The following is a 12,673-nucleotide window of genomic DNA, read 5'->3' on the forward strand; positions in this document are numbered from 1 at the left end:
TGTCAACAGGTTGGAGATTATCCGATAACCAATTAATTTAAATCCGATTAGATGGATCCAGTAGGTAAAGTAGGATTCAATTAATAATCAGATCTGGACACCATATTGAATTTTGCATGAGAGCCTGAGTAATAATAGAATCTAAATACATGTATTCGTCAGATTTGAAGTTAGTCAGATCTGGATTTGGTTTTAGCTGATCTAATCTGGTTCCAAACTCAAATCTGACATGGTCGGACCCCATATTGCCTAGATCCGACCTGCTCATGTCCTTACTCTTCATATATCTAGCATGATCCAAGATCCAACTGTTTAACCCACTAACAAAAACTAATAAAACTAGCCTTCACATAGGAAGTCCATTTCCTCTGTTTTATTTATTTATAAGGTGGTGGGGAATCTGGGATTGACAGTATGCAGTAAGACCCACACCCAAGCAGTCAAAACCTCTCGGAGAAGTCAACGGGTTGTATGTAACCCAACATCAGACTCTAATCCGATTACTAAGATTTGGTATCTAAATTCAGATCCGATTAAAAATCGGATTCATGTTTGATAGTCAGTTTTGCATTAAAACCTGACCCTCTGATTAAAAACTGAATCCGACTAAAACCCAAATGAGATTAAGTGTAAAATATTGGGTTTTAAAGATAGTCGGATCTGGATTCAGTTTAAATTTTTGTCACCGACTTCGAATCCTATTAACTCAGACTTGGTAATGCCTAGTTCCGACCTGAATCCGACCCGTCAAAATCTTTATCTACCTTGCTTGTCCCCCCAGGAAGTCTTATTCCCACTCAAGGAAAACCTATTTTCTTAGAAAGGTACAGTTTGAAGGAAAAGTGCTTCACGGCAGGGGGAGGTATGGAAAGCTATTTTTGTTTGCATTTATTCCATGGGACATCATATGTTTTTCGTAGGCATGTTTGTTTCACCCTTTGTCAAAAAGAAGGAACACTATTTCTTAAGGAGGGTCTCTTTCATAAAAAAAAAGGCACAAAATAAATGCCCCTTGATAATTAGATCCAAACCAAGTCTGACCCATTAACATTGCATCTATGAGATTCTCACTTACATTTCCCACATGAAACAAACACGTGATTATTTTCACTCTCCTTCTCACATGAAACTAACGCTACTAGAGACCGTTTCGCAAGAAAGACCTTTCATATTATTTTAATCTCCCTTGTTTCCCATGAGAAACGGTTTTCTCTTTCCCATGCTCGAGCAAACACCCCCCTTAAAAGTCAACCTTTCCAATTTCCGGATCCGTGAGCACACATCCGCATGGAAAGTCGTTTCGATATTTTTCGACTGATATTTCCTCGAAATTTTACGATATCCCAAATATCCAGGATCATTTCGGAAGAAAGCTTGCAATTTCCGGATAATAGGACAAAGAGAAGAAGGGCGTATGAAGAGGAACAGCCCTCTCCACTCTTAAACGCTACCTTTTTCTCTTGCCACAGGAGTGGACGGTGAGTTCTCAAGGAAAGAAGGCAGGTTAGCTAACTGAAACCCCAAGGAGAAGAAGAAGAGGAAGAAACCCTAAGAAAACCGGATGCCCTTCTCTTCGTCTGCCGGCCGTTTCTTAGGGGGAAATCCGGCGATTCCGACGGCGGTGTGAGGGAGAAACACGCCATGGACGAAGAAGCTGCCGTCGACGTCTACCGCCCTTTGGAATTCGACGTTTTGCCGCCTCCGGAGCCGGCGGAGGATGAGAATGGCTTCCTGGATTCAGGTTTCCGGCCTTTCGAAGGCGTGGACTTGGAGGAGCTCGTTCCGTCGCCTGTTCGCGAAGTTGGGGACGCGGCCGTGGACGATGCACCGCTGGATGTGGAAATGGCCGTCGCCGATGCGGTTGAGGTGGTGGAGGTGGTGGAGGATGGTAGAGTCCCGGAGTCGAGCCGGAGCGGGAGCGGGAGCGGGAAACGGAAGAGGGGGAGGAAAGGGGCGAGGCTTCAGCCTAAGGCCAAAGCGAAGAAGAACGAGGAGGAAGACGTGTGCTTCATTTGTTTCGATGGCGGAAACCTTGTGCTTTGTGACCGAAGGTACTCCTCCTTCTCTTTCCCCTATTAGGACAGGCATGCCTTTCTTTTCTCTCCAATTGTTTTGGCATGTTTTCTTTCTCTTATTTTTCTCCGATTGTTTGCTTGTTTGGCTTGTTTTCTTTCTTTTGCTTCTTTGCTGCTTTAGGTTCTGCCCGAAGGCGTACCACCCAACGTGTGTTAATCGCGACGAGGCCTTCTTTCGAAAGAAGGGCCGCTGGAACTGCGGTTAGTCCTATCTCTCTCTCTCTCTCGGCATGTTTATGTTGTGAACAGGAATTTTTGATATGGTATTCTGCATTTTAATTCTTCTTCTGCATGATTAGGGCGGTGAACCTTTTATTTATTCTTCTGCTTTTGTCAATTGCTTGTTTGTTTTTGATAAAGAGAACGGCTGTAGAGTCTCTGTTTTGTCGGAATTGGAATTGCTATTTCTATCCTGATTTTTATTTTCATTTTTGTAAACTTCTTTTCAACTGAATTCAGTAAGAGAGGAACAGACTTTTAACTATTAACATGGGGTTTTAGTGTTTCTTGACCAGCAATGATAATTTGGTTGTTTATTGGATTTTTGTTTGAATCAATCAACTTGACAGGAAGCTCACAGGCCTAAGTGCCATCTGCCTTCTTTTTTTTTCTGTTTTAATTTAGATTTGTGTGTAACGTTGGTTGGTACTAGCATGGTGAATTGCTGATTTGTGTATAGTGTTGGTTGGTTGGTGCTAACATGGTGAATTGTGTGTAGTGTTGGTTGGTGCTAGCATGGTGACTTGTTGAGAGGGTACAATGGAAACAATAACTTTTCAAAACAAGCCTTTATAGGCAGCATTTCGTTGTGAACATTGCCACCTATTTTAAGAGTGGATGACTGGTACATGTACTTGTATATGGCTATTTCTATTCTAATTGGATATCAGAAATCTCCACAAGCTGGCTCTATTCCCTATTCATGCTACATAGATTGCCACTAATCACTTTGAGTGCATGTTGGCGGCATTTGCATGATTTCATATTATTTATGCTTGAGTCTGGGTAATGGTGCTTATTACATGACCCATGTGTTTGTTGTGGAGATTAGCATTCTCTAACTGATGGACCAGTGAAAAGGGAGAGAGTGTGATACATAAGGAGTGTATGCTTATGTGTGAAACTCAACTTCCTACCATGCACAAGTGGTGATCAAGGAGTGGTGCCTAAAGAATTTCCTTGGAAGGCAAAAAACTCACAAATTTTTTTGCTGGCTGTATTCTCATCATGTTATCTTTGTGGTTTCTAGACACAAGATCCGACTTTATTGCATGAACCTTATTCATCCTTAAATTGATATTGGGGATGTTGATTTTTCCTTTTTTTGTTTCCCTGGAGATATTTATGCTGTCCATAAGTTGATGGAGGCAGCAGATTGATTGGGTTTAAATGTCAATGCCTAGGAAGAAAGATTTAGTGAAAGGTGTCATAGTGACATTAAAGAACCTCATGGTTCATCACTATTTACTAGATCGAGAGACCTGGACTTCTTTGAGCAAGCAGAATATGTTTTTTCCACAATGCTTTAAGACTTACTTTTATGCATGCTTTTAGAGTCTTTAATTAATGTTAATACTAATAATTCAACACTATAATCTGGAAAGATGATATGACCAAGCAAATTGGGAGTCTACACCGGGATGCTAAATGGAGAAACTCTAAAAGGAAAATGTCATGTTAATATTGTGATGCCATTGCAATCTTTTTAAGAAATTAAATTATTCTGATGTTTTTTTGTAATTTTAGTTAATTATGGTTATTCATTTTAAAAGAATTTTTGAGATTTCTTAAGAGAAACCATTGATTTTTCAATTTTTTTTGTGGAAAATCCCAGCTGATATTACTGCAAGACTGATATGGAAGGTTCCTCATTAATGACCTGTTGAATTGGTTTAGTCTTTTGGGACAACACATGTGAATATGATGTGTATTTAGTGTGTGTGTGCATGTGTGTGCGGTTTAGAACCCATGCAATGCATGGGAAAATGTAAGAGGCAATTGAGGCAAGTCCATGTGGTTCTAGGCCTAAACCTACTTGAAAATACTTATAGAGGAGTTTCACATCAAAAAACTGAATATGCCTTAAATTTGAAGAAATTGAATCAAACCTAGATCATTTTTTTTCATATGGGCCATTTTAAATTTGTTCGAAGCAAGGAGTTTACATGTAAAAGATGGAGAAAAGATGCGTGCCTTCTGTTATGAATATGAATCCAACAAAATATACAAATTTGAATTGAAGAAAATCTAAAATATATGATTTTAATTCTAATCAAGATGCTTAAACAATTCCTATTTTAGATTTTATTTGATAAGAAAGTGATAGGAAGATCTGACCAAGTTTTATCTATTTTTTGTTTTGAGGAAGTTTGATCCATTTTTACCTGGAAGAAGAAAAGAAAGCACATGATAAATGAAGAAAGGGAGAAAGATGAGGGGAGATATGGTTGGGGACATGTGAAAAGGGGTGAGATAAAGAGTGAAGGTTGGAAACACATCGGCAGAGGGAGAGAGAAAATAATTGTAAAGCCATAATGAAGAGAGTGAATAGAGAGAAGTTGGGGGGATATCGGGAAATGGACAGAGAGAAATGGGGGGGGGGGGGGGGTCATGCTCGGGGACGTGCAATACTGCAGTGCTGTGCCTGTGCATATATGTATCTGTGTTTGTGTGTGTATCTTCATTGTCACCAATATCGGTGATATTTTAAAATTATCGTGAGAAATACCGATATTTTAATGTAGCCAATATTAAAGGTAATATCTCACAATATTTTCAAAATATTGCCAGAAGACAAAATATCGCTATATTATCACGGTATTTTTGGGAAAAACTCTTTTTTATTTATTTCAAGCTTGCATTTCCTGTTTTTTTTATACTTTAAAACTTGTTTCTTTATATTTTTGGAAGAAAAATTATGCAAAACTTATTATTTTCTTAGCTTTTTTGTTGTTATATATATATTTTTAGTTTTTTAAACTACCAAGATATTCTCGAGATTTATCAACTTTTGAAAATCTCTCTGAGAGATACCCTTGCTGAGAAATTACCTTTAACTAATCCAGGTGTCTGCGGTGTGAAGTAATCACCTTTAAACGAGAAAAGGTAATACTATTTTCCCATAGTCACAAAATTCGGCGATGTTTTGAATTTCTTGCAAAAAAATCAAAAAAATTCCTAAACCAAGAAATAAATGTTTCAAATGTGATGAATTCAATTTATCACTATATTTAAATTTTCGTGATTTTATCCCTGTCTTTTATAAAAATACAATAAATACATACCAACCAATCAACCATTTTAACTTAAAAGGCGATTTTGTCTTTAAGATAAAATGACCACCAACTTTCACGGTTGTCAAAAAAGAGAGCACCTTTCAAAAAGATGGAAGGGCTTTTTGGTCAAAGAGACTCAACAACCCTCCTTTTTTATTTTAACAGTACCCAATAGAAGGTACTGTTTCAAATATGGGGGAGAAAAGATGGGTAGAACACTATTTTATAGCCCACCATGGGGCCACTCTCCCTTCCCCCAATCGATATGGGGCTACACTTTGTCCCAATACTAGATGTGTTAAAAAAAGACTTATGTTTGTCTCCATTCTCTACCAACTACTTTCGACCATGGGAGGTATCTTCATCATTTCTTGAAAATGAGCAAACAAATTATAATTTTGCTGTATTTGTAAGAGTTCTTTATAACTTTCAATATTTTATAAGCTTTCAGTAATTTCTATATTTTTTATTTACCAAGATTTTTCTGATATTTTTCTGAGAAAAACCAAAAGTTGAATTTCTATTTATCTCGACATTTTCACTTGCTGAAAAAATCCCAGGAAGGAGATTTGTGACTATGATTTTACCTAGTGGTGGATCTTGGTATATCTAATGATGGTGATGAGAAATGACTCGATAAACATAAAATAAAGAATGAGAAATACAAGGAAACATGTAACACACACACACACACAGAATACAGACTATCATGGCCAATCCATGATGTCACACCCGGGGCCATTTAAGTATTGCACAGGCATGGTTGTCTTTATGAATGAGGTAGTGGATACTCGAGAACGTTGAACCCATTTTTTTAATCCCTTATATTTAGGTAAGAATGAAGGTAGATGCTCTTAATATGAAAGACCAAAAAAGAAGGCATTATATGCTATACAGTTTCTTTTGTAGTTTTTACAAATTGAATGTTGTTTACTCCAGGGCCCAGGCTACTTCTGCATCAACTTTGATATATGGTGAATATTCTCTCTCTCCCCTAGATGATGAATTTGTTTGGTTAGCAGTTAAATCTTTGTCATTTTCAAATTCAATAGATCTTGAAATACTAAGGAGGGGTATTACTATGTACTTAGTTGGGCATACTTCAAAGTTGATCCTCCCTAGGTACATCTCTTTAACTTGATTATGAAACTATTCTAAAGAATCCACGAGTACAAACTACGCTGAAGATTCAAAATAGACTTTGTTTCTTCTTTTTTCGTTCGTGTGTATATTGATTATATTGAAATTGAATAATAATTTGTAATATATAGTATAGAATAATTATAGTTCTAATTTTATAATTAGTTTAGTTATAATAAATAATAAATAAATATGACAAAGATAAGGAAATAATAGAAATTTGATTTCATTATTTTCTATAATTCTACAATATAAATAGTCTGTAAATTTTTTTTTGAATGAAAATCGAATAAGCATTCCATGATAAAAATGGGGTAAGGATAACTATCCATTTTGTGTGCATAGGGTATAGACACATAAGATTATAGGATGAAAATCCATGAGATGATTAATCAATTTGTAATAGACCCGTAGCTCATGGGAGGGCTTGTTGTTGAAAAATCTGAAAGTAAACTAAACTGGAATGGAATTCTGTAATTCCTATGTAATTAGTATAGTATAGAATCCATTGGTTGATTCATTCCAACTCATTGGTTTAACCCGGTAGAAATGAAATATCAATAAGATGGGAGTGTCGTCTTGACAAGGATGAATACATTTTTATTTTTTATCCCTTGAAACTCGAAGGAAGATCGTTCTTTGATGAAAAGTTTGATAAGATAATGGACCGGTCGTACCTGTACTCAATAAATAATATGGGTGACTCGTTATTCACTTGGTTTTTGGGTCATAATTAATAAGGCTATGTAGGAGAGATGTCCGAGTGGTTTAAGACATAGCATTGGAAAATACTATGTAGGCTTTTGTTTACTGAGGGTTCGAATCCGTAGGCTCATTTAAACCATAGTATGGCAATGGCGAGTTCCAAAGAAGGTTTCATCCTGTCCCAGTGCAAGTATGCCATGTTCCAACTCAAATATGACAGGTCTTCTTGCTGCAAAACCAGCAGACACCCCTCTGGAACAACGGCATAACCTTTTCATCGAAGATTCTCGAACGAGGAAAATGATGTAATTCCTTCAAAAGAATTGAATGAGGATCCGTATGAGGTGAAAATCTCATGTACGGTTCTGTAGATTTGCAGTAAGGGTGACTTATCTGTTAACTTTTTCACTTTCACCCCTCAAAAACCAAACTGCCTTACGTAAAGTTGCCAGAGTATGATTGCATTTGTCACCATTAGATCAGCACTGTATGGTCCTTTTAGGGCTCTGTTTTGTGGAATGCCCTTTCCTTATTTGGGTTTCCAGAGTGTTATATCTGCTGTGCATCATTTGTAGGCATTAACTGATATTGATTGTGATTCCATCTGATGCAGGTTGGCATCTGTGTAGCATTTGCGAGAAGGCAGCCCATTTCTTGTGCTGCACTTGTACATATTCTCTCTGCAAAGGATGCATTAAAGAAGCTGATTTCTTTTGTGTACAGTCAAACAAAGGTCTTTGCGTTAATTGCATGAGATTTGTTGTACTCATAGAAGATATGGACACAAGCAAGGAGCGAGTATGTTCTTGCTAACATTGATGTGGCTGGCATTACTTTTTTTTTTCCTTGTCTAAATCATATATGATGTAATAATGCAACAATAATGTGTCTTTTTCTGAATATTATATCTGTAGTGGGCATCTTCTCTTATCATATCCTTGCATTAATTGCATGAGAATGGTTATATTCAATGAAGGTGAGCATGCAAGCAAGGAACTGGTGTGTTCTTGCTGTTATGATGTGGCTATCATTACTTTTTGTGGTGTAAATCATGTAGAATATGATAACGTAACAACAACTTGTTCTCTTTTCTGAATATTTGCACATGTGAGCATGTTCTCTTATCATATTCCTTTCTTGGATCTGGTGATATTATACTAATATGGACTTTCCTTTGTTTTTCAAGTTTTATTAATCAGTTGTTTAGCTATGTCACATGGGTGCGGGTGCGGGTGCGGGGATGCGACACTTCCAAAAAACCCGGGTGCGGGGGTGCGGCAGGGGCAAAAATGTAAAAAAAAATTATATATATATATATATAATTTTGAAGTTTTAACAGTTTAACATTTAACAATTAACATTGTCATAATATGATTCATCATGCATGCAGTATATCAACCTAAATATCAAATTATCAATCAAATAAGTAAAGCAATTACATAAATCGACCTAAATATCAATCAAATAAGTAAAGTATAAAAGAACTAAATTACATACCAAAGTATATCCTGATGAAGTAATGAATGTTAATAATTTTCTTCATCATCATCAAATGCATCATTAGAAGGAATACTGGGCTCAGCTAAATCCATGTTTGTTATGTTGAAATCATGTTCTCCCTCGAAGTCACACTCTTCTGGGTTTACATCCCAAAATTTGGATGTTCCTTGTCTGCGTTATAAACCCAATTTGAAAATGATAAATAAATACAAGTATATTTAAATGAAAACTAAGAAATAATCAAATAACTAAGAGAGCAAATTAGTACCTGTATTCATCATTGCTTCGCGAAAGTAATCGAAGATTTGAATGAACATATACTAAATCCTCTGCACGCTTGCTGGTGAGTTTGTTTCTCTTCATGTTGTGGATTTGAGAATATGTGCTCCAATTTCTTTCACAACAAGATGAACTAGCAGGTTGCGATAGCAATCTTAATGCAAGACGTTGGAGAAGAGGTGTTTCTGATCCAAATGTTGACCACCATGTGATAGGATCTATATTATCTTGTTCTCTCGCGAATAATGCCGGTCCATATAATCTCGAAAATGAAAAATTTTCAAACTCTTGTGTGACTTGATGTAGAAGATATGCTTCTGGAAAAAGTCTTGTCATACACATATTTCTATGTCTTGATAGCTCTGGGTCTAAATTTGGAGGGGCACGACCAATACCACCAGCCCACCACTTATTTGCATAGTATTTTGGATTAAGAGAATGTGCCATGCAATGTAAAGGAATGTTGCTCTTATCCCATCTTCTGACTAAAATTGAATGAATATGATTAAAAAAATCTGAATCATCCAATGCAAGATTTTTTTCTTCATGCTTGAAAACTATAGTTTGTATTTTTTCAATCATATTATCCCACATTTCATAAACTTTGTAAAGTATGGGCTCATCCTTATCAACTTCTCTTAACATTTCCCAAATAGGTTGCGTAAATTGAAGGAAGTATACCACTCTGTCCCAAAACTCATCATCAAGAATGAATTTTTTAATTTCTTGAGCCTTGTCAGCACGATAGAATGTCCAATTTTCATCAGTCACCATGTTAATCAAAACATTATTCACTCTTTTAATGATCTTCATCATCACAATGATGGACGCAAAACGTGTTTCAGCGACCTTCAACAATTTCAAATCAGGATGCTTATTAAATATAGCATTAGCATGATGGTGGTTAACAACAAAATTCTTAATGTTTTTGACATTTCTTTCTAAATCTTTAATCCATGAATATAAAACATATGCTTGTGAATTTTCTTCTTCTTTGGGGTTGCAGATGCTCTTTAAGGCTAGATTTAAGCCCTGTGCTACACAGGGAGTCCAAAAAATATGAGGGTACTCACTCTCCAAACTCAACGCTGCACTTTTACAAACTGGAGCATTGTCTGTAATGATTTGTACCACTTTCTGATCACCCACTTCTTTTATCACTTCTATAAACAATCCCTTCAAATACTCTGCATTTTTATATTCCCCAGATGCATCAACTGCTTTCAAGAATATTGGGCCACTAAGCGAACAAACAATGAAATTGATTAATGGATGCCTTTGAATATCTGTCCATCCATCAGACACAATAGAAACTCCATTTTGCTTCCATAAATATTTTTTAATCTCTAGCAACCTCTCCACATTTGCCCTCTCTTCTGCAAGAAGTGTGGTTCGTATTTTTTCTGAACTTGGAGGCACATAACCACTCAAATTACAATTTGCCAAGGATGTTACTAAATCCTTCCAATAAGGATTTCTAGCCGCATTAAATGAGAGTGAACCAGAATAAAAATACTTCTTAACTTTTCTATCAAATTCTTCTCTTCCATATGTATTGAATGCTGCTTGTATCGTTCCTCTACCTCCTACATTGACTTTTCTTTTTTTTCAGCATCTTTTTGGTGGCTTGCAAATGACACACTGACTGCAGAAGAATCGGCCATTGCCTTTCTCTTCTCATATTCTTCTTGTATTTTCTTGTATTTTCTTGTATTGTCTTCGCATTGCCTCATCAACTTTTCTGCAAGCTGAAATGCCATGTCCTGGTATCTTCAACAAATGAGCCTTCACTCTTGTGTAAGACCCAACAAAATCTCTTTCGCAGAGCTTGCATCAAAATCTCTTGTTTCCACCACCTCCTTCTCCAGTTTTTGCAAGTTTATCTACATGTACCCATAGTGGCCCCATATCATCAATCCCACTGCAACTATCAGCAAAACTAGCAGCAGAATCACATGTTGGGATGAGGATGACGCAAGTTCTTTCCCTTTATCCGTCATTTTTATCCTGAAAACACACACAAAAAATACATTAAAATTTTCAAATCAATTGTACTCGACCCCCTCCCCCAGTCGAAAACACAGGGAGAAGGGGGGGCTCAGCCCCTCCCCTGCCAACCCAACAAGAGAGCGAGAGCAAGGGGGGCTCGACCCCTCCCCTGCCGAAAACAGGGGGAGCAAGGGGGGGGGGGGGGCTCAGCCCCTACCCTACCGACCCAACAAGAGAGCGAGAGGGGGGGGGGGGGGTTGGCCCCTCCCCTGAAATCAAAGGGAGTAGGGTGGGGGGCGCGGCCCCTCCCCTGCCAAAAACAGGGAGGGGCTCAACCCCTTCCCTACCGAAAACAGAGGGAGCAGGGGGTGCTCAGCCCCTCCCCTGTCGACCCAACAAGAGAGCGAGAGGGGGGGGGGGGGCGAGCCCCTCCCCTGTCGACCCAAAAAGAGAGCCAGAGGGGGGAGGGGCAACATAGGGAGCAGGGGGGGCTCAACCCCTCCACTGCCGACCCAACAAGAGACCGAGAGAGGGGGGGGGGGGGCTTGGCCCCTTCCCCGTCGACCCAACAAGAGAGCGAGAAGGGAAGGGGGTGCTCGACCCCTCCCTTGCCGACCCAACAAGAGAGTGAGAGGGGTGGGGGGCTCGACCCCTGACCTGTTGAAAACAGAGGGAGCGAGGGGGGGGGGGGGGCTCGGCCCCTCCCCTGCCGACACAAGAAGAGAGTGAGAGAGGGTACATACCTGCGAAAGGAGAGGAGGAGCTTGGGAGGTGGAGCTGGGGCGTCGATACGAGAGAGCTCGAGCTCGGGGGGAGAGGAGAGGAGAGATTAGGGCAATATTTTTTTTTTGCTCTAGTCCTCCTTTTCATGGGGGATTTTTTTTTAACGCCAAAACAGTGGACAAAAATGACCCTGGGTGCGTTGACCGCACCCAGGGTCGTGTTGACCGCACCCGGTGCCGCACCCGCACACGCACCCGTGTCACATTGCATCGATGCGGGTGCGGCACCTGTTTTGCCGAGTCCCTGTGACTTAGTTGTTTAGTCAACAACTTTCACTGAAGGGATGAATTCATATAGTGTAGACATTTTCATTGATGATTGATGACAGCATAAGACTTTTTCAATGTCTTGTTCTGCCTGATGATTGATTCTTGAGTGTATTAGATCTTGTTCTGTTGGAAGATACAAACACACATATATTTGTGTTTGTATGTATGTATATATGTATGCATGCATGTATGTGTATATATATGTATGAATATGAATTTGTATGTGTGTATGTATGAATGTGTGTGTGAGAGAGAGAGAGGTTCAAATAAAGCCAGGTGGTGTGTTGGGACCTTTCTGGTGTAGTCTAGCTACAAACCATTGATAGAAACCTTGCCCTGGTCCTGGTTGTTGACTTGATAAGATAGATTTAGTGCTTCTTGGATGCAGACAAAAGGTAAGAACTGAGCAGTTACATGGAAATAGCATACCTCATGGTACCATACTCACATATATGGGTGATATTTTGAAAATATTGTGTTAATATCACTGTAAATTCATAAAACTATATTGTATTTTATTATCTAGACATGCTATTCTCTTATATTCTGTTATTTCTATTTTTAATTTTATTTTAAGTGCGGAGTTTTCCCTCAGATTTATCAACTAAACCTATATTATTGCCTGAGACCAACATTTGTGACTGTGCGTGGTACATAT

At 38.5% G+C, this 12,673-nt stretch overlaps 2 protein-coding genes across 2 annotated transcripts in view; one reads left to right on the plus strand and one right to left on the minus strand.

The window, feature by feature from the left end:
- Positions 1-1,477: 1,477 nt before the first annotated feature.
- LOC149832566 (uncharacterized) overlaps positions 1,478-12,673 on the plus strand; it is a 46,454-nt gene continuing 35,258 nt past the window's right edge. Inside the window, exons 1-3 of the mRNA XM_090014583.1 lie at positions 1,478-2,051; positions 2,197-2,276; positions 7,809-7,993. Coding sequence (XP_089870709.1) covers positions 1,642-2,051; positions 2,197-2,276; positions 7,809-7,993 — 675 coding nt within the window. The 5' untranslated portion in view covers positions 1,478-1,641. The remainder of the gene's footprint in view (positions 2,052-2,196; positions 2,277-7,808; positions 7,994-12,673) is intronic.
- Positions 8,709-12,449, minus strand: LOC149832567 (uncharacterized). The gene is made up of 3 exons (XM_090011807.1): positions 12,445-12,449; positions 8,964-10,574; positions 8,709-8,866 (listed from the first exon to the last, which is right to left on the minus strand). Exons 1-3 carry the CDS (start codon positions 12,447-12,449, stop codon positions 8,722-8,724), a joined length of 1,761 nt encoding a protein of 586 aa, XP_089867933.1. The 3' UTR covers positions 8,709-8,721.

Source organism: Nuphar pumila, chromosome 7, assembly GCF_984573655.1.
Source record: "Nuphar pumila chromosome 7, dmNupPumi1.hap1.1, whole genome shotgun sequence".
NCBI lineage: Eukaryota > Viridiplantae > Streptophyta > Magnoliopsida > Nymphaeales > Nymphaeaceae > Nuphar > Nuphar pumila.

Bases quoted from the DNA above. Each gene is read 5' to 3' on its own strand.
- LOC149832567 (XM_090011807.1), bottom strand. The intron at 8,867-8,963 runs GTACTAATTTGC...TTTATAACGCAG, and splicing joins CGAAGCAATGATGAATACAG to ACAAGGAACATCCAAATTTT.